This window comes from Solanum stenotomum, chromosome 3, assembly GCF_019186545.1.
Source record: "Solanum stenotomum isolate F172 chromosome 3, ASM1918654v1, whole genome shotgun sequence".
Classification (NCBI taxonomy): domain Eukaryota; kingdom Viridiplantae; phylum Streptophyta; class Magnoliopsida; order Solanales; family Solanaceae; genus Solanum; species Solanum stenotomum.
The window spans coordinates 19,754,681-19,777,312 of NC_064284.1; the positions used below are offsets into that span (position 1 = coordinate 19,754,681).

Consider the following 22,632-nt stretch of genomic DNA (forward strand, 5'->3'; position numbering starts at 1 on the left):
TAAAATTTTTCATTAAGGACAAAACAGCAAGCTTAAGTAAAACTATTCTACTTCAAAAATGTTTTAAAAATTTTTTAAAAATTAATATGAAATAATATCACGTAAAATAAAATAAAGCCTAAAAAAATACGTCATTTATGGTACGTCCATTTTTATGTAGATCTTTTTGAATGGGCACAAATATATATTTATTAAGAAAGAAAGATAATTTTTTGTGACTTGTAAATATAAACATGTCATGAAATATATGCTGCTACAAATTATTGGATCCTATAGCCAGCTAGTGTTATACATATCTTTACTTATTACTTATTAGAAAGTGGAAGTCTGTCCTATGCGTGGGCCTAATAATAATAATAATTATTTTTTGGATGGGAAAATTTATATAATAGCAAACTATTAATTCAAATTAAATATTATAAATATAGTTTGATTTAATTGTACCTCATAACAAACTGTTGTTATTTCACCTCTCTCCTGGTGAATCTTGCTCGTCACTCTCGTTCTCTCCCTCGCCTCTCTCGTTTTTTGTACAAACGCAAGTGTATAAAGTGTGTTTGTGTTTGTATAAAGCGAGAGAAAATTGTATATATACATATATTTTCGTTCCCCTCACTCCCCACTCCCAGATCTCGCTCTCACTCGCCTCTCTCACTTTATACAAAAAACGCAAATTGTATAAAATGCGTTTGTGTTTGTAAAAGCGAGAGAAAATTGTATATATACATATATTTTCGTTCTCCCCTCTCCCAGATCTCGCTCTCTCACTCGCCTATCTCACTTTATACAAAAACGCAAATGTATAAAATGCGTGAAAATTGTATATATACATATATTTTCGTTCCCCGCTCCCAAATCTCGCTGCCACTCTCCCAGATCTCGTTCGCTCACTCGCCTCTCTCACTTTATACAATTGATCTTTTTGTATATATGTATACCAAAGCAAATTATACAACTGTTTTCTTTGTATATGTATAGCAAAATATGTATATTTATGTTTGCTATGGAGCGCAATTATGCAAATTTTGCTATAGCATATAAATATGAATTTTGTGTTTGCTATATGTGAAAGTTGCTCTTCTTGGAATTACTAAATTTAGTTATTGTACTTTTTTTTTAAAATATACTTATATTTTTGTGTACTTCCTCCGTTTTTGTTTACATGTCATCATTTTTATTTCACGTGCATTAAAAAACTAAGTGAGTTTATATTCTATCCTTATTTAATTTTATTTGAAGTCAACTTTTCAATCAATGATTATGAATTAATTTATTTTGATTTATTAATTTGACAAATGAGCATGAATTATTNCCTCTCTCACTTTATACAAAAACGCAAATGTATAAAATGCGTGAAAATTGTATAATATACATATATTTTCGTTCCCCTCTCCCAGATCTCGCTGCCACTCTCCCAGATCTCGTTCGCTCACTTGCCTCTCTCACTTTATACAATTAATCTTTTTGTATATATGTATACCAAAGCAAATTATACAACTATTTTCTTTTGTATATGTATAGCAAAATATACATATTTATGTTTGCTATGGAGCGCAATTATGCAAATTTTGATATAGCCTACAAATATGAATTTTGTGTTTGCTATATGTGAAAGTTGTTCTTCTTGGAATTACTAAATTTAGTTATTGTACTTTTTTTTAAAATATACTTATATTTTTGTGTACTTCCTCCGTTTTTGTTTACATGTCATCATTTTTATTTCACGTGCATTAAAAAACTAAGTGAGTTTATATTCTATCCTTATTTAATTTTATTTGAAGTCAACTTTTCAATCAATGATTATGAATTAATTTATTTTGATTTATTAATTTGACAAATGAGCATGAATTATTCACTTAATTTTTCTATATTGGTCAAATGTATATTTTCAAGGCTAATAACTCACAAGGGTAAAATGACAAGTATTATGGACTAACTATTTATAGTAAGGATGACATATAAAAAGAAACGAAAGGAGTATTTTTCTTGCATGTATCCTGTTCATGTCCATAGTCATTACACAGTTAATTGTTCCATAAAATATATTCCCCATGTTTCAATTTATGTGACACATTTCAGTTTTTGAGATTCAAACAAGTTTATTTTTTACAGTAAATTTTTCATATATTTTTTAAATATTTTGAGTTGCCAATTATTGTAACTCGTAGTACTTTTTAAGGAGTTTACAAATATATAAGTTTCATTTTTAAAAGAAAATTCCATGAGTAAATTATCATTCAAACTTAAATAATTTTGACTCTCAAAAAATGAAATGTGTTATATAAATTGAAACAGAGAAAATAGTAAAATTCTGCACAATAATACAAAAGATTGACATTTAAAGAATCATAAGTACTCACCATATAAGAAATGTATTTACAGCTAAAAAAGGTGTAATCTGTTTTCACTACTATAGTTATATCTCAAATTAAATTACACCTATTTTTTGGTCATGTAAAAATTCATTTATCTAAATAAAGTAAATTATTTTTGTAATACTATCTCTATCGCTAAAAAGCTATATTAAATATAAGTTATTAAATTTAAAATTTTAAAATAAAATTAATAAATTAAATATTCCTTTTTTCATTTCAATATATTAGACATGTTTTTCGTTTTAAAAGGATTGACATTTTCTTTTTAAAAGCAACTTTTTAATATTAACTTTTTACACAACATATTTAAGACTACAAAATTAAAATATTTCAATGTATTTGATATATTTAAAATTTTAAGTAACTAAATTCAAAAATTGAATTAATAAATATCTTTTTAATGAGAATACTTATTAACGCAATATAGACCAAATAAAATGAAGGAGTAATACTATAGTATTACCTAACAGAAATCCATCTGATTGAAAGAAAATTGAAATTTCAAATGCCTGTAGTTGATGCCCACGCTATTGTTTTTATACAATTGAAATTATCCTCAAAGTTTGAAATATTTACCAAAAACACATGTGAGAAAAGTATGTAAGAAATACACAAATGAGGGGCACAAACAAAAACATGACAAAAGTGATGTTTAGTTTTTCATGATGATGTAAGTGAAGGGTAATGTTGTCAAATACACAATAATTTTCACCATCCCCTACGTCGAGATAATGTATAGGTTTGGTAGTATTGAGGACTCACACTTATTAAATAGGAGATATTTGATTAAAAAAGATAATGCAAAATTGGGATGCGAAAGAAAATGAGATTATAAAAATAGGAAATCGAATTCTCAACAACAAATTACTAGAGAATCAAATCCTCATCAACAAAATGAAATTTAGATAGTCAATCAACGAAACTATTAAGATTTATCATAAGTATATTTGATTAGCTGAGATTTAAGACTAGAAATTTACGGATCGAAAATTTACTATACATCATCTTATTAAGGATAAGATGAAAAGTTTGGAGTTAAAATTATATATTAAATATAAAAGTAATTTATATTAATTAAAAAAAATGTCTAAATTGAAACAGATAAATATTCTTTTTTTTATCTCGTGTCACACTATTTTTAAGACAATAATTATTTTTTAAAAAAATGAAATGATAGAGTGTGTGTTAGTGCAATTTATATATATATATAAAAATCAAGTTTCAGTTCTGTACGTTGTGTTAGTGCAATTTTATATAAATATATATATATATATATAAATCAAGTTTCAGTTCTGTACGTTGTGTTAGTGCAATTTTATAGCAATATTAAATTGGGATCTCTGTCTAACATTATCCCGCAATTTACTGAAATGTAATCGTTACGATACATCTAGTAAATAGTGTGTCGTATACTTATTATTTTGAGGGTTGTTGTATGTTTTCATTGATCTCAATAATTAAATATTATTTTCTCCGTTTCAATTTGTTTGTTTGATTTGACATATCAAAATTTTAAAAAGTAAAAAAGACGAAGCTTTTAAATTTTATGATCTCAAACTAAAGATAAATAGAATGTACCAAAATATTATTTAATCTTATGATTTTAATTTTTAAACATACCATGTAAAAGTTAGAATTAAAGAGTTGTAAAAAATATTTTTTTTAAATGGATGATAAAATAAGACAAACAAATGAAATTGATGGATTAATAACTTTTCAAACTTAACTTGTTTTAAATTTCATGGAGTTTTTATTACTTTTGGTGTCCGGAGCCCACATTGGAGCCCCAACTAAATTTGGATGGCGCACTGCAGGAAGGATTGTCTCGACTATAAGGCCACTAAAGCAATCGCTTGGGCCCCAATAATTTTCTCCCAAAGATATATATATATATATATATATATATACTAGATTAGTGTTGCTCGTGCTATGCACGGGCCCAACAAAAATTTGAGTTTAAATATAAGTAATGTCGAATGTGTCTCATGCATTTGCATGTGATTAGACTCTCAAAGAACAATAAATAATTTAGAAATTAGAATAAACACTAAATATCACATGCATTCATTATTTCTCGAGTCAAGGGTAAAGCGAAAACAACCCTTTTATACCTTTCTCAGAAAGAAGTAAAGTTTACTTAGAGATCTAGGTAAATTATATTATGTATATTGTATACATAATCAAAATTATATCTGACATTTTGTATGTTACTCCTCCATATTTCAAATTCCTTGTTGAAAATCCTTACATATCATTGCACTTTCTGAAACTCCTCCATGTAAATTACACTGAATTTCTTTTTTTTTCTTCTGCTTCTTCTTTCTTCTTGTTGTTATAGTAATAACCATAATATCATAAATACAAAGCACAATTCCATGATAAACTGTGATAAACATATACCCAGATTTACATAGAATTGAGTTGTCTATTTTATTTCGTTGTCCTTTTCTTTAATGCAATTACAAACTTTAATCCAAGCATATTAATTACTTAGTTGCTCATTTCCTACCCATTATTCTATGTCACATGATCAACCAACCAAATGTATCATTTTACTATAACTGTTTACACCATTTTCATGAACAAAGGAAATCAGAGTCATTGAGAGTCATATGAAAGTATTACAAAAAACAGCGAACTGTAGTTCCATAATCCTAGAACCACATTGTTATTTTCTTCCAAATACAAAATCTTCAAACACTAATGTGACAATTGACATAGCACGTTCCTTATATCTAGAACGTAGATATACTCAGAGAGTTGGTATTACTCTTCAAATCACTATTGCGACAATATAGCATGTTCCCTTATAGCTTTAGAAATTTTTTATAAATAATTTATATCAAAATCAACAAATAAAACACACTTTTAGAAAATTATACCACATCACAATTACCAAATACACTTCACGATAATCATGATAAATCAATATTATCAAATACACTTCACGGCAATCATGATAAATCAACCTTGTTTTACTGTCCTCAATCTTAATGTATTAACTCGGAGAGAAAATCTCATGATAATATTAACGTCCTGTAGATTTACAATGCTGCAATTAACAAATGAACAATATAGGTAAAAATAGTACAATTTTATAAAGTACTTAATCCAAAGTGTAAATATGACATACCATTATATCAAAAATCACTCATATGTAGCAAAATGGGAATTACAGTAAGTCTAGGAGTCACCAACAACAAGTAAGATTAGTGGCTACGTTACTGTAGTCCAGGAATGATTAAAGCTAAAATTAGCCAATCATGAATGTAAAACTTCCTCAAGCTCAGTCATTGCACGCATTAGAATACTTCTGGAAAAAAGAAAAGTTTTGTTTGACTAGTTGAGTTGATTATATTCTTCCACACCATATGTGGTCTATATTATTGATAGTATAGTTGTTTATACTTGTATACAACTTGAAAATGACGAAATAAAATAATGTACAACATAAAGAATAAACATTAATGAAAATCCAACGGAAGAAAATGAGTGATGAAAATTTAGCATAGAATCCAGAAAACAGATGGACTCACAGTTGATAAGGTAATTTCACTAAGATTAACCACAAGATATATTATGGTGCTTGATTGAACATGATATTTGTATCGGGGGTGGTATAATTAATCCCTTCATTTCTGTATAATTGACTCAAAAAGAGTATACTCGTTTTTATCCCACTTAATATTCTTCTTATATTTTGCTTGGATCCATATATTTCACACAATATATATGTTGGTGGAAACTCTCTATGTGAACACTCAAACAACTTCTCTTGGTGCTACAAGAGACGTCTTGTCAAGTGATCTTATTTAAGGTAGTTTGATTGGCAGTTATCTACATGACATACAAATGGCCTCTGTTTATGCAAAATATCAAGAGTAAAATATTTTTAAAATCTTCTAATCCATGGAGGACCTAGACCAAAGTGCTTGTATGTTAATAAGCAAAAAGAAGAATTATATTTGTATTTGAGGAGGAAGGGAACCACGGAGAGTCTCAAACCACCAAGATTAAAAGGTGTGATTGAGGCTCACTTTTGATAGATCTAGCTTATCAGGAGCTCCCCTTCGTCGTTCAATGTGTTACACCTATGTAAATTCATGAGTGTTATATGCACACAAAAACAATAAATCAGAAAATATGAAGGTTTACATACTTAGCTAAGTAACTGGCATGTTAACAACACAAGTAATAGAGATAGGCAAGAGATATACAACAACAAGCACACACAAGACACCTCGACTCAATGACTTTGTATATATTACGTCAAATGAGCAAATCGCACCACATTCTTCATAAATATTCATTGTTGACCCCTCTCTTCGAACACATAATTAAAAGTTTGATCTCAATTACAAGAAATTTTTTATTAGATGAACGAACCTATGGCTCCTCTCTCCCAATATATTATACCAATTCTATGAGCCCCACATTCATATTACTCCGTAAAAAGAGAGGTACTGTAGTAACTAATGTTTATTTTTCATTCTTCATTGTATTGTGACATGAATTATAAATATCACTTATTCAACAAAAAGTATTACTATAATGAAGATTTCAGAAAGTGCAAGATCTTCAACATAGCTGCAACTCTGATCTTTGCCTAATTTAACATTGAAGAGAGATTTTGGAAGAAGAATAATGACAGTAGGCGTGAATTTAACCCATTGAACTAAAAAAAATTAGAAGTACCAAAAGAACATTAGGGAAAAATTGAGAAAAACATAACTTGAATTTGCAATACGTAGATGTGAAGATAGAGAAAAATCAAAGAGAAGTCTTTCGAAATTCTAAATAAGAGAATATTTCTGAATTTATAAAAATATGGTGTGTCTTTGTTGATGGAAGAATAGAGATAAACATCCGATGCTTTTAGAAGATATGTTAACCATTTGTGTTGGAATAAAAGTTAGAGCAAGCTTTAAGTGAGTGTCTTAATTTCTTGATCATTCCAATCTGGGCTTGAGCATGAGTGCAACAGACTGAGTATTTAGACAATCCAAAAAAAAGGATATTCTTTAAATGGTAAAATTATAAGAGGCAACTTCTTGCTCAACCATCCCACCTTCTCATATTTGTTGATAGCTATAGAAGAGCTTTGATGAACTACAAATCATTGACAATCACTTTTTCATAAATTTTTCTTCAATTTTTGAGCATGGACCCTATTCTCTAAGTAACTTTTTATAGATTTTGTTGTTGTGCAACAACAATGCTAGAAGCTATGACAATATTGCTAGATCGTATTTTCTCTAAAATACATAAAAGCTTTAAAGATAGGTTGTTTGGTCCGGCATTACACTACATCCTTGAAGAGTTTCATTAGCAATGATGCTGATAAAGTTTCATTAGCAATTATTACCTCGATAAGCTACTTTTATCCTACTTTTAACATATGATTTATTATCAAAGATACTTGTACAAAATCAATATGCTAAGTTTAATTCGCTTATGAAAAATCTTGTAGCACAATAAAAGAAGGAAATAAAATAATTGTATTCATTGTAAGCCAATCAAATGGCATGATATCTAACCATCTAACAAAGCATCCTTTAATCATATCCCATGAAATACGATGACAGAAGTCATCGTGAATGTAATAAATTGACCTAAAAAGTAATCATAACATTTAGATAATGTTAAAGGTGTAGCATCAATAGTTTAGTTATTTGGTATCTTTGTGCTATTTAGAAAACCATTAATGGACTGGTCCTTATTTACATGTTTTTTTTTTGTTGAGAATCCCTTATATTTACATAATTATAGAAAAAATTATAGTGCAACAAATATTCATAGCAACCACATCAAGAAAATCAAATTCAAGACAAAAATTAAAACCACAAAAAAGCATGGAGATATCCCAAGAGAAAACGATAACACGACATGTAAGTATTACCTCTAATAATGCAATAAGCAAATTGATCATCATATTTCATGACTACGATACGCCACAGTCTGCAAATGGGAGTAAAGAAGTAAAACAAAAAAGAAAGGTTATAAGTATGTATATATGTGATGTAAAATGGCTCTAGAAACGGATAATCAAATTTTATCTACAAAAAATTAGGAAATAATTTTTTTCACACGTATAATAGCATCAAAACATAACATCAAACTTCTAAATTTTAATTGTGAATTAAAAAACAAATGCTTTAAGCTAAATACGCAAAAATAATATAAATCAAAATAATTAACAATTCAAAAGAAATATAAAGAAACATTGATTAAAAAAAATTATTTTAATTTCGAAATTTTAATGATTCAATTTAAATTGAGACAAAAACAAAAACAAAAGCAGCACAAAATAAGGAGTCATAGAAAACTAAGAAAAGTCATTGTCTGCATAAAGAAAATTCACAGATGTGCTCATTTATCGGAGAATTAAACTCCTCGTCAACACCCTTTTTGGTAAACATATATTTTTTGTAGTGACGATATAAAAGAGACATTGGGCATTTTAGAAAAGCTTTTCGTAATTGATTTAGATACTGGTAAGAGAGTGGAGGCATAAATATTCACCCATGCACCAATTTACTTGAAAATTTTAACTTGTTAAATCAGTAAATAAATGATATAAGGAGGAGTAAACAAATATTTACTCATCAAACTTCTCAGTTCAATACACTAATATATAGAAAACTAAACTCAAAGTAACACCAAACTCAAAAAAATATATATACATAGAAAAAACTTGGAAGTAATTGATAAGAAAACAAATCTGAAATTGCAATACCAGCTTGAGAAGATGAAGAGTACCGGAAGAGTGGAAGTTGTAAATCGAAGAAAAATAATAATAATTTAACTATGAGTTTATCCATAAATATGGGGAAGTCTAAGAAATTGGAAATAGGCTTGCCAACTGAGGACTATTCTGAAAACTGTCTAAAAGAGGTGAAATGAGAGCTTCTAGAACTATGCTGAATGTGTGGGAATAAAAGTCAAAACAAGAAATTGATTATATCCACTAAATTATAATTTGCCACTCTAGTTAAGGATGAAACAGTTCCGCGATAGCACCACAACCCATATTGTTAAATCTCATGGAATTTTAAAAACAAAGTATTTATTTATTTTCTTTCCAGCTCTATCTTACATTTTAGTTAAGTACTCTTTATAGTTTACAGTTTTTAAATATCGTTATTAAGTGGAATTCAAGAAATCTAGTAACTGAAACAGTATTATGGTCTTACTTTGGTTGCAAAATTCTACTTCAACCAAGCAGGGAACTATATTGACTCAAACATAATCACTCGAACATTCTTCGTCGAAATATTATGTTATGCGTATAAAAACTAGTACTATATATATTGATCAAAAATAACCATTTAGATATATATATATATATACACTAAAATTTTGAATATTCTTAACAAAATTTCTAAATTCGTCGAACTTGATAACAACTTCTGCCGACGCCTAATAAAGAGGAGAATAGCAACTAGAAATCAAGTACTCCAAAGTACCAATAAATAAAGAAGTTCAGCTAACTTAAAAGTTGTTAATCACCAATTAGGCAATTACTCTATCTACCACATAGCTAGTGGTTAAACTTAAATTTATAGTTTATTGATTCAAAAATTTGTCACTGAATTGCAAAATGAACCTTTGACAAATGTATATGATTAAAAAAAAAAACTAAAATCTTCAATGTTGCTTGCTTTTGTTCTTATTCCAGTATTGTTTTTCCCATGATTCAACTTGTTTAATCGAATTTTCTTTTGTAACAAGAAGAGAGTGAAGATCTGCAGGACTAAATGGAGGTGGCATGTTGCAAGGTATCGTGTCGGAGGGGCCTTTAACCATAGATTCTGCCATGAACTTCTTTATCACTCCTTCAGCTGGACATGCCATTACTTCTGAACAAAGTTCAATTGCTTTTTCAGGTACAGTGGGCTTGTATTTCAATAGCTTTGCGTACTCACTCAAGAGATGGAACATGTAGTCGTATACATAATCCATTTTGAGTTGTTCTTGAAGGAAATCGTTTGCTGCCTTACCAATCTCCTGAGCCTGATTTTTTCACCAAAAAAAGTGTAGTCAAATTAACACAAGCATAAATGAGAGAATTGGCATTGTATACATTGAAATTTTGTAGGACTCTACAAGACGAGTTCTATTTAAGTTATGGTTCTTGGAGGTTACTATATTCCCTTAAAGAGGCACCAAGAATATCTCATAAACTCTTCGGTATTCATAAAGAGATCAAGATCTGGAATATCTCATAAACTCTTGAGATATTCATAAAGAGATCAAAATATGCTAGACTCTTCTTGATAATCAAATACTTCAAGAAGATCAACAAACACAAATCATTTCACTAAATCATCCTATTTCGAGAAATACAGTACCACTAACGGTTCTTGGGAGAATTCTTAAGAAAAAAAGTTAAGGGATGAACAAATTTGTACTCACAATCTTGATGAATAAAATTATTCTTCTTATACTTTGTTTTGTGATTACAACATATTTTCATACTTGAGAAAATTTGTTGCAAATAGGGGATCCAAAATTTAACTTGTATGTTTGCACATTTGCTATTATGCGTTCAAAAGTTAGTATGTGTTGAATTTCTAATGATTTGTCACAAACACATTGATGCTCCGTCTAAAAAAACTACCGTGTTCAGTTGAAACGATTGAAAGTTGAAACTACATTGCATACGACTCTGAGCTAGCTAGACCCCTCATCTACCAAGTCCTAAGGGTATAGTTTAACGACATGCTCTGTCCACGGAGATAACTTCTTTTTGGATAGATATGTCCAACAACAACAACATATCCAGTGAAGTGGGGTCTGGGGAGGATAGAGTGTATACAGACCTTACCACTACCTCGTGGAGGTACAGAGTGGTGAATGAACACGTGATTTTATCAATTGAAGTTTCAGCCTCTCCGGTGAATTTGGAAGTAAAATGTGAAAATATATTACCTCTTTTTGATGAGTATTCCCCCAGTCAACAGCATGCTTGATAGATCGGCATTTGTCATTATTATTTACAGGCCAGTAATGTTTCAACGGCATCAAACCTCTGCTATAGAAATCGTAGTAGTATGGTTTTATAAGTAACGTAACAGAATCACAGGCCAGAATGTATTTTTCACTCACGGACCATGTCTGTCCTTCAACATAAATCTTGTATCTGACATAAATTGCACAAAAAAAAAAAAACATAACAACATTTAGGATTGACGATATATATATTTAACAAACACTTAGGAAAAAACAACTTCATTTTCATACCTGTGTTTGCACTGACTAGCTAAATTTGATTGCTTAAAACCTTGCTTCTGTTCTTTAATCCAGTCCTACATATGTTCAATTTATTTTACATTATTCTACCTCCCATATTGTATTTGTATTTGTATATCCTGACGATGAACGTAGATGATTCATTACCTGTTTATATATACGCGCATTCCAGTCCTGTTTTTCAGAAACATTACACTTAAGCATATCCATCCTGGTTCCAGCAACATAAGGATTGCCCTTCCAGTATGCATATGGTTCCCTGTTACTCCATTTTAACTTCTCATTCGCTTTTTTTAACTCCTTTGACAATGTCTCCCAAGGCTTTATATTAATCTCTGCCCTAAACATTGTTTTTTTTTCGAACAAAAAGAGAAAGTTAGGGATGATCATATCAATATTGCAAGCAAAGAGAGTAATTAGGGGTAACTATACCATCCCCAGAATGACCAATCAGGAAAAACAATATCCAAACTCGCGTCATTTCCACAGTATCGGAACAGAGGTGGAGGAGCAGGGGCATTAGGGCGTCGATAGAATTTAGTCTCAGTAACTGTACTGTCACCACAATTGAACATCAGGTCCAAATCAGGTACTTTACCAGGGTACCTACGTAACATTTGTAAAATACCCCATAATGTAAATGTATCTCTGCTTTGAAATGACTCTCGATACGTTTCAACGTATGCTCTTCCATCCTCGATCACCAATCGAAAATCTGCATTACTTTTGCCTGCCATCACCATTTCTTCGGTGACTCCTGTTTCTCTCCAAGGCCATAGATCATCGTAGATCCAACTAAAGTAATCTGGACATGTAGATGATGATGAATTGGATTGATTTTGATTCGTGAACTTTAACGGGTAGTAAGAAGCAGGGCAAGTGTTTGTGAGGTTCCCATTTGTACAATTTAGTTGGAGTTGTAGTTTCTTTTGAAGCTGTACTGAGACTGTTGGAGTTGTATCAGTGAGAATGGACTGTCAATCAACAAAAACAAGAGGATCAAGATTGAGTAGCTGAATACACACACATGGGAACCAAAGGCAAAGTCGGGATTAAGAGTTTATGGGTTCAAATCCACTACTATAGTGTGGAAAGCATTTCCACAGTTTCTTCATTACCACTAAACCATCAATCAATTTTGTTAGGGGTTCACAAGTTAATATACATATATATTTATTTAATTTTCTAGTACAAATATAGGATCTACGATAAAGCTATTGGGTTCGTCTGAACCCACGAACCCCTACCTAGCTCCGCCTTTGATGGAAACACACGTGATTTGTATCCAAAGGTCAGTTAGACATTGAAAAATTGGATTATGAAATTGCGAAACAGAATTTTTGAATTGGATCAATACTTCCAATTGAATACACACACTATATAGTTATTTCATTCGATGATGTTTATCATTTGAGCAACTCTCTATTGTCTCATCTGCTCCACTAGATCATATGCCTTGCTGGTCTTCAACACATCACCTGGTTTGGTTAAGCTAACTTATTTGTCAGTGTGATCTCAAGTATGTCCTATCTTCTATTTACATGATCTTACTTATTTACTCCGTTTCAAAAGAAATAGTACTTGTTTTTTAAAGTTGAAACTAATTTAACTTAAATATTTTAATTTACTCGATGAGATAAATTTATATGGACACAATTTAACACCTTTTAAAACTATATGGGGATTTTTGGTTGCAAGGATGAGGGGTTATCTCAATATAAAACTTAAAGGCTTGTCTAGTGTTTGATTTTGTTGTATTAGATAAAGTCAAGCTAAAATTTATATACAAACTTATTAAATTATGTATGCCAATATAAAAGGTGAAATTATCTTCTTCTTCTTTTTTTTGGTTATTACCCTTGAATAACCTTATTTTGTACTAAATGGTTCCGAAATTTCAAAAGTTTTTTAGTCATAAAAATATTATATGTTTAAAATTACATAATTTTCTTTTAAAAAATGTTACTTTATAAATTCTCTGTCCAATCATGAATTGAAACGATTTGATCTATGAGAAAATTCTTCAATATACTTTTTGACCCGCATTTTAATCTATCCCAGCCAAGTAATTTTTGTATAAGCCAACAATCCATCCATTTTTATTTAATTCTAGTTCATTTTGACCCACCTAAATTCAATCCAACTCATCCATGGTAACCTCTATAACATACACTTGGTGTACTTGCCATAGGAAAATTGTTTTATTGTCTCGTACACCACATTCTAAAATAACTATCATCATTTTTCAAAAATTAATTTAACTAATTTTTAATGCAAAATTAGATTAGATCAACTATATCTTTCACACAAAAAAAAAAATCCAAAATCTATAAGAAAAATACTACTATACATTATAACTTTTATCATATCAATTTAATGGTAAGCTTTGCTTGGAAAAAGCTATTTAACTAATTCAGGAAGCTACTAGCAGCGAAACCCGCTTGATTCAAATTAATCAAAGTGTTGTATCAATAAACGATCAATTAATCAAGACATCGAAGGAGACAACGTAACATTGTTTTGATTAAGGAAAATGAACTTACATTAATTTCGAAGGAAGCACGGAAGAGGATAACTCCGATGAAGAGAAAAAGGAAGACGAGGATTATTACTGAAGATCTTACAGTACTAGTTTTCGTCTTAGTCGCCATTAATGGACTAAAATTGTGTTTATCAAACATAAACAATAAACTTGTTCATCTCAATGTAAAAAAAATATATATATAGCTGCTAATTGTTATTTTTTCTTTTATACTAAGCCTTAATTTATACCTCTTAGTGGGAATTTTATTTCTCTTTTATATTTCTGGATTATTGCAATCTGTACAATGTATATTTTACATTTATATATTTAATGTAAAATAAAATAGGCTATTAGAGTACATAACTTTTTAAACTTGACACATTTCGTAAAAACTTCTTAGTTGGATGAAATAAAATTTATCTCATCAATTAGAAGTTATTCTTTAAAATTAAACATAATACTAATTATAGCTCTTACTTGTAATTAAGGTATTATAATATTAGTAAAAAGTTTAATGTATTACCAAATATGCACAAGATTTAATTGTGTATATATATAGTTATCTAATAAAAATATGTAACCATATTATAATTGTATCAATGTACTTTGAGTTGATAGATAAATATACTAAGTTTATAGTTTGTTTAAACTGCTTACCAAGAACAATTAAGGAATATTTATCATTGATGAATTGAATTATATGCAAATAATCAGAATGTACGAATAGGAAAATTATTAAAATACTTTCTTAAGTATCATGTATAGGGTCCACTTTATATTTTCAAATTATATTTTCCACTATTGCCCTTCTGATATCATAAATACTCACTCTGTTTTCACTTGTTCAATTTTGACTTTTTTACTTGTCATTTGAAAAGGTAGAACCTCTCTAATGAGTAAATTGATTTTGAAATTCTATCAATTAATAGGGATAAAATGCTAAACTCACTATATAAAAAATGAATAAGTAATTAGGGACAGAGGTAGTATAATCCTTGTAAATAGTGCAATTTATCTTCTAGGAAATATATTTTTTTTTAAAGGACAGAACAAAAAAAATTCAAACATCACCTTGAACTTTGAACAATTCAATATTTTGAACAATGAAAAAACCTCAAAAATTCACTTAATATGAATTAGAGGGAGTATTATTTTAACTTAAAACACTTTTTCAACTACCCCAACATTGTAAAAGAGCTTAAAAGCTATAAGTCAAATTATCTAGGCTTTTTGAGCCTGTTTGGTATTTTGCTTCTAAAAAAAACTTATTTTAAAAGCACTTTTTTAAAATAATTTTTTAGAAAAGTGCTTTTGAAAAAAATAATAATTTGTGTTTGGCTAATTAATTTGAAAAGTGTTTTTCATAAGCAAATTGCGTTTGGTTGATCTTTTTGAAAAGTGATTTTGAGAGTCAAATTACATAAAATGACAACTATTAATGTACTTCTAATATTAAAATTGCTTTATGAAGAGAAACTATTTTAAATATTTATTATAAAAAATTCATTAAATTTTTTATTTTTATTCTTTATTAAATTAAAATTTACATGTTTAGATTTTCAATCAATATTATACCTTTTTTGGGAGAGTGAAATCTTTAACGGTTATTTTTCCTTTTTTTTAATCTTTTAAAAATATTGTGGTTACCTTTTTTTTTTTCTAATTCTAAAAATAATACGTAAAATAATAATATATAAATGTAATATAAATTATAAAATTTTGTATAAAAAAATAAATTCCTAAATTAAATTTAACCAAAATTATGAAATATGCTAATTAATTAATAAGAGATATATTGGTAAATATGTATATATGAAAAGGATATTTTAGTCGAGAAAAATAATTTTTTGTTGCTTTTTTGAAAAAACAGAAATTTTTAGTTTCTTCCNATTCTTAAATTAAATTTAACCAAAATTATGAAATATGCTAATTAATTAATAAGAAATATATTGGTAAATATGTATATATGAAAAGGATATTTTAGTCGAGAAAAATAATTTTTTGTTACTTTTTTGAAAAAACAGAAATTTTTAGTTTCTTCCCAATAGCTGAAAAACTGTGTTTATGCTTCCATTTAAAAACACTTTTACTGATTTTTCAAACACTTAATTTTTCAATAAAAATATTTTTTCTCAAAATAAGTGTTTCTGGCCTCACAACAATGATGGCAAACGGGCTCTTAGTCTAAAATAAATGAGTTTTTTTTTTACGTAATCATGTATTAATTATATTTTCAAATTTACCCTTATTTAAATAAGCAACTTTTACATAACCATTATATAATATTAAGTTACGTATTATTTAATTAAGGACATTTTAGAGAAAACCCATCTTATTTTTAGGAGTGAATGTATTTCTTAACGAGTGTATATAATATTGGACCACAGGGAGTACTAGTTTTAGTTATTGAGTTTGTAATTAAATATTTATGTATATCTAATAATTTTCTAATACAAACCTAACATCTCCGAGAACTCAATAAAAATATTTTCTCTCTTCTTATAGATCGATCTGAATTACATTCATCCTCTCACGAGAATCAAGCAAAAGTTACTGAGTTTGTCCGAACCCATACGTAACATTGTACCTCCGCTCGTGCTCGTGGCATAGAAAATTTCTTTCATGACATTACAAAATCACCTAAAAGTATTAGTACAAAAGTCAATTTAACACTAACCTAATATCTTGGTTTTCACTCTTTGCTCCCTCAAGTAATCTCTCTCCAATGTACGGACCTCTTTTATTGAATTTTGTTTTCTTTTATGATATGAATCAAGAGACAATTTATTAAAAGGTATAGGCATTTTGCATGGACTTTCATCAATTGGCCAATTCACCATTGATTCCATCATTAACTTCTTTTCAGTACCTTCAGCTGGACATGCCATTATCTCTGAGCAGAGTTCACTTGCATTTTTCGGCACACTTGGCTTGTATTTAAGCAGCTTAGCATATTCATTTAATAGATGAAACATGTAATCATATACATACTCCATCCTCAAATCCTCTTGAATAAAATCACTTGCTTTTCTACCAATTCTTTGTACCTGAGAAAAGTCGTCAGGACAATCAGATCTCTCTATAACAATATTTCATTATAAAAGTCAAATTTCCCATGTTATGTTATACTTTACGTTCTCTATAACAACATTTTGCTATAGCAACAAACAACGTCGTTGTAGAGAGATTTGATTGTATTATTGATACCACTAAGTTGTTATAAGGTAATAGTTTGTGACTCTCTTTGTCCTAATTTATATGACTCACTTTCTTTTTTACTCAGTCACAACAACAATGACAATTTAGTTTTAAAATGCTTATTTTACCCTTAATGAAATGATTTATAGTCATACAAACATCTCTGATTTATTTTAGACTACAAGTTTCAAAAGTCTTTCTTTCCTTCTTACGCTTTGTGCCAAAGCAAACTACGTTACATAAATTGGGACGGAGGAAGTACCTTTTTCTTGTACTTATTACCCCAATCAACTGCAAATTTGATGGATCCACACTTGTCATCTTCATTTATGGGCCAATAGTGGACTAGTGGCAACAAACTTCTTGAGAAGAAATCATAGTAGTGAGGTGTTACTAGCAAAGAAACTGAGTCACAAGCAAGAATATATTTCTCACTAACAGACCAAGCAGATCCTTCAATGTATATTTTGTATCTGCAAGCAATTGGTAAGTATTAAATTTACGTCTCTGCTAGGCAGCGTGTGGAATGGCCGAGGATAATAGAAATAGATGACAATGAAATTTAGTGTTGCATATACCTATGGTGACATTGATTTCCTAAGTCGGAATGCTTGAATCCTTGCTTTATCTCTTCTTTCCAATCCTGTAAACAGCACCAAATGTGCCCATTAATTTTTAAACCTTCGCGAGACCAGAGTTCATACTTGTGATGAGTCTCTTTGACATTGGATTTTACACTAGTAAAATTTTCTTCAACAGAATAAGTGAGACTTTTCTCTTTTTCTTCCCACACAAAACAATCTTTCACTAGCCCGGACTCAGCCTTATTGGTTCACATTCTAGTTACACGGGATTTATAATGTTGCAACAGTCCTCATTCTTCCACTTGGCAAGCTACTACTATGAACAACAAAGTAAAGTATGCATACAGAAGTCGTCTAAGGTTCTTTCTAGTAAGATTTATTCCTTTGTTCCTAATGAAAGGACATCTAGTTTTGAAGTTAGTCTAACTTAACGTGATGACACGCTTATAGAGTTTTCAGTTAAATGACAATATCGATGAAGGAAGGGGGGGAGTGTGGAAGTTCACCTGGACATAAATGCGAGCATTCGATTCCTGATTTTCAGTCACATTACACTTAACGAGTTCCATTCTCTTCTCAGCGACTTCAGGATTGCCTTTCCAGTAAGCATATGGCTCCCTATTCATCCATCTCTGCATCTTATTCCCTTTGTCAAGATCTTTCAACAAGTCTTGCCATGGCTTTATATTGATTTCAGCCCTACCAAATCAATCAAACTAACAACTTATGCATGCATTATGAAACCGTCTCATAAATCAACATTCTGAACCTATGTTGCTCGAACTCTTCAAAAATATCGTCTTAGTGAACACGAGTGCATCAACATTTTCAAAGTGTCCGAGCAACATAGTTCTGAACTACACAAACTCTGCACAAAAGTTAAAAGTGTAATTTGTATCCTTACCATCCCCAAAAAGACCAATCAGGAAAAACAATATCCAACGTTTCGTTATCCCCACAATATCGAAACAAAGGGGGAGGAGCAACAGCATTTTCCCCAGCAAAATCACTTGATCTAACAACAGGCCAATCGACACAATCGAACATCATATCAAGATCAGGAATTTTTCCAGGATACCTTCTTAACAACTGAAGAATTCCCCATAATGTAAAAACATCTCTAGTTTGAAACCCCTTTTCATATGTTTCTACATAAGCCCTTCCATTCAATATTACAAGTCTAAAATTGGCTGTCCTGTTAGCCCTATCCACCATTTCTTCAGTTATACCTGTTTTCCTCCATGGTTTTAAATCTTCGTGTATCCAATGAAAGTAATGTGGACAGTTTGGAGAAGACGATGCAGGGTTGTCGTTAACGAATTTGTAATCTACTGGGTAGTAATTTACTGGGCATGTTCTTGTGTTGTTACCAGATGAACAATTAAGTGGAAATTTCCCTCTCCTACTTTGCAATACCTACAACATATCGAAAAACCACAACAAAAATTTAGCCTCTATTGGGAAACAGAGTCTACAATTAATGTTACAAGCTACTACTACAACAACATACTCAGTGACATTCCACAAGTGGGGTCTGAGAAGGGTAGAGTGTACGCAAAAGACTATTTCAATTAAAGTTACAAGCTAATACAATTTTAATGTTGATTTTGGAGTTGTAACAACTCATTAAGGGACAATTAAGTGGTGAAATTTGGGAATTTGTAATTTCTCAATAACACATAGTAACAATTACAACAACAACAACAACATAGGTGAAATTTGGGAATTTGTAATATCTCAGTAACACATAGTAACAATTACAACAACAACATATGCCAGTATCTCGTGCTGGTAGAGAGATTGTTTCCGAAAGACGTTCAACTAACATATGAACAATTACCAATGTAAAATAAAGGAACTTACGTTTGAGGTTGAGGTTGTGTCGAGTAGAGTTGTCCACAAGTATGAACCAAGTACAAGGAGGAAAATGAAGAAAAGAAGAAAGTATTTAGCAAAGGGTTTGTTAATGTAAAATGGAAGCCAAAATGACTCTATAGATCTTCTTTGATTCCCAACCCTTTGATATCCAATTTCCATGAGTTTCCTTCTGCCTCCTCAAATTCCCTGATATTAAATCAACATTTCAGATTAAACCAACAACAACAACAATAATCATTGCTACGCGTCAGCCTAAAACAAGTTGGAGTCTGATATATGAATTTCATTTCTTCATAACCATATCGCCCGTTTAAACGGGAAAAGCAAAATACTTGCTAATAGTACAAAAATTGTCAGATAACATGCAAAATTCCACCTTGAGAAAAGTCTTTTTTCTCGTGAACTTATATAACTATAGTAATGCATTGTCACTAGTCTTTTTCACCGGTTGTTTGCGCAGATTCTTTATACCGCTTTTCTAAAAAAATACATTATTTTTGAAGAATCTGACAAACATTTTGACATTTTTGAAGATTGCGAACAACACAAGTTACAAATAACATATCTTATTTTAAAAATTTTAATATCAAACGAAGAAATTATGCACCTGTTTTTCTTTCTTTATTGTTGTATAAAAAAATAGCTTGAATACTTGGAGCCATGCAATTGAAAGTAGAGAAAGAAAAACAGTATTTTGTTAAAATTTAACAAATTTTGTTTTTGTTGTAGAGAAGTAAATTACAAAGTGTGAGTGACCGAGTCAATTGACTGGGCTCACTCTTAGACCAGTGATTTGAATGGGCTTTTACCTTAATTTATGGGGAAGCCCATCTTTTTAGGGACTTCAGCACCCAAACGTTATTTATTCTTTTACATTTCTTTTCTCCTTTTAATGTTTTTAATTAATTGCAGGGGAGAAATATAAAAAAACATTTAGCTGCAAAATTTGCTTCTCCCAATAACTATGAAATTATAACAACCCACTCGTTTATTTTTATGATAAAGACTTTGAGGGTTTAATATGATAAAGAATAATGTGTCATTAGGTACTTAAATCTCTTTTAATTTTTGAAGTCGGAAACAAAAATTGGTAAAATTTATCGCAAATTAAATCAAATGTCTCGAAACTTTTTTCTCTATTATAAAGAGTTAGAGGTCGGAATACCTATCAAATATAAGATCTACGGATCTAGTTTCTAATCCGTTCACCAAAATAACTTTAGAATAGAGAGATATTCACATTTTTGTGAGACTGTACAAGCAGATACGTGAGGTGTACCGTAAGTCTGTAGAGGCTTACAAATATATGATTTTCGTCATTTGTCTCACTTCCACTTTATGTCCTTAGACAAAAAAAAAATGCATATGTCATAAATTCTCCATTGATGTTGATATTTCTAGTTTAAGTCCTTAACAAAAGTTATAGTAATGAGTCTATTGTTGTAGTATATTTTCCCCTGTCAATTTGATGGTTAGGTTCGTTCGTATATTGACACAAGTGATTTGGTTGCGTGGTAAGGTTTCAGGTTGCATTTTAAGATTGAGAGCAAAATAAGACTCTTTTTTCATTAATTCTATCTTTGATAATTTGCAGATAGTGCTTAACTTGGTCATTTTTTAAAAATAAAAAATTATAGAATTTGGCCCATGCAGGTCTCGAACCTGCGACCTTCGCGTTATTAGCACGACGCTCTAACCAACTGAGCTAATGGGCCATTGATAGCTTGGTCACTTGCTTTTGGGATACTTGATCTTTGTTATTGATTTTGAGACTCTTGTGAATTCTTCAGACACTTGGAAACTTGTGTGCTCAGATACAAACACAAGAGTCATATACAGATGTACTGAGTATTGTGTGCTAATATATAGATATACAAATACTTAAGCCTTGTGCTCAAATACAAGAGCCTTGCGTGATCAATTACTTAGAGCCACTAGGTTGTTCAGTTATATACATAAAACAATATATATGCTCCTCAGTTGTGCGGAGCCACGGGACCCTCTCAACTACATTTATTATGTTCATTGCAGTTCACTACATATATTTTTTAAGAAGATTCAAGTTCAATGCGGTATAATCTTCATTGATCTAGCAATATTATAACTCTTGACTTGTCCCTTGCAGATATAATAATTCGACAACGTTGTATAACTCAAACAACTCAAAATTAGTTGAAGAGTCCAAAATTTCATCAAAAAGAACACATTCCTTATATACTACTCTTTTGTATAGTGCATAATTAGTTGGAGGTTAAGAATATTTTTTTCTCCACTCTCTAATTCACTATATCAACCTCAAATTATAAATAAAATACACTGTTTATTCATCTACGACACAATACTTCTCATGCATCTCATCTATACAACACAAAGAAAGAAAACATCATTTATATAGGTGTAGTATTTCTTCCACATTGTAAACATAGAGACAGTGGATAATTTGATGCGTAGTGGGATAATTAGTAGGATATAATAAGAAGAACATACAATAGTAGTTATATGAATTATAAGGAATAATGGCATCAATTTCTCCGCTTTATGTCCAATAATATATCATACACTTTAATATTATAATTTTAATATTAAAATGCATATATACACCAACACTCACTATTAAGTTTTACTCCAGTCTTCTCAGTATTATTCCTTCTTTTCCAATCGAACATAGAATCTTAAAAAAAAAATTACATAAAAAATAATATAAGTTACAATATTGAATAATTTCAAAACTAAGACAAATAAATTACTATTTCCGTTCATTTTTATTTGTCAACTATACTATTTTAAAATGTCTAGTGTCCATTTATAAAATCAATGAATA

General features: G+C 30.0%; 4 protein-coding genes and 1 non-coding gene across 6 annotated transcripts in view; 1 reads left to right on the plus strand and 4 right to left on the minus strand.

Moving 5' to 3' along the window:
* The window catches only part of LOC125858057 (heavy metal-associated isoprenylated plant protein 39), a 273,143-nt gene that overhangs the window by 238,518 nt on the left and 11,993 nt on the right, over positions 1 to 22,632 (plus strand). The window lies entirely within an intron of this gene.
* Positions 1 to 22,632, minus strand: part of LOC125858059 (uncharacterized) — a 280,326-nt gene that overhangs the window by 93,226 nt on the left and 164,468 nt on the right. The gene's annotated exons all lie outside the window — the stretch shown is intronic.
* LOC125857610 (uncharacterized) lies at positions 10,023 to 14,278 on the minus strand. The gene is made up of 6 exons (XM_049537219.1): positions 14,171 to 14,278; positions 12,060 to 12,601; positions 11,775 to 11,967; positions 11,619 to 11,683; positions 11,307 to 11,517; positions 10,023 to 10,388 (listed from the first exon to the last, which is right to left on the minus strand). Exons 1-6 carry the CDS (start codon positions 14,276 to 14,278, stop codon positions 10,023 to 10,025), a joined length of 1,485 nt encoding a protein of 494 aa, XP_049393176.1.
* Positions 16,822 to 19,999, minus strand: LOC125858062 (uncharacterized). The gene is made up of 6 exons (XM_049537740.1): positions 19,797 to 19,999; positions 18,838 to 19,349; positions 18,440 to 18,632; positions 17,928 to 17,992; positions 17,612 to 17,822; positions 16,822 to 17,198 (listed from the first exon to the last, which is right to left on the minus strand). Exons 1-6 carry the CDS (start codon positions 19,968 to 19,970, stop codon positions 16,824 to 16,826), a joined length of 1,530 nt encoding a protein of 509 aa, XP_049393697.1. The 5' UTR covers positions 19,971 to 19,999; the 3' UTR covers positions 16,822 to 16,823.
* TRNAI-AAU (transfer RNA isoleucine (anticodon AAU)) lies at positions 21,453 to 21,526 on the minus strand. Its single transcript has one exon. It is a non-coding gene; the product is annotated as a tRNA-Ile (tRNA).

Coding starts and splice junctions, on each gene's coding strand:
- LOC125857610 (XM_049537219.1), bottom strand. CDS start 14,278: ATGGCGACTAAGACGAAAACTAGTACTGTAAGATCTTCAGTAATAATC. Junction 11,968..12,059: donor GATTGGTCATTCTGGGGATG/GTATAGTTACCC, acceptor AACAATGTTTAG/GGCAGAGATTAATATAAAGC. Junction 11,518..11,618: donor GCTAGTCAGTGCAAACACAG/GTATGAAAATGA, acceptor AATTTATGTCAG/ATACAAGATTTATGTTGAAG.
- LOC125858062 (XM_049537740.1), bottom strand. CDS start 19,970: ATGGAAATTGGATATCAAAGGGTTGGGAATCAAAGAAGATCTATAGAG. Junction 17,823..17,927: donor GGAAATCAATGTCACCATAG/GTATATGCAACA, acceptor AATTGCTTGCAG/ATACAAAATATACATTGAAG. Junction 17,199..17,611: donor GTAATAAGTACAAGAAAAAG/GTACTTCCTCCG, acceptor GACTTTTCTCAG/GTACAAAGAATTGGTAGAAA.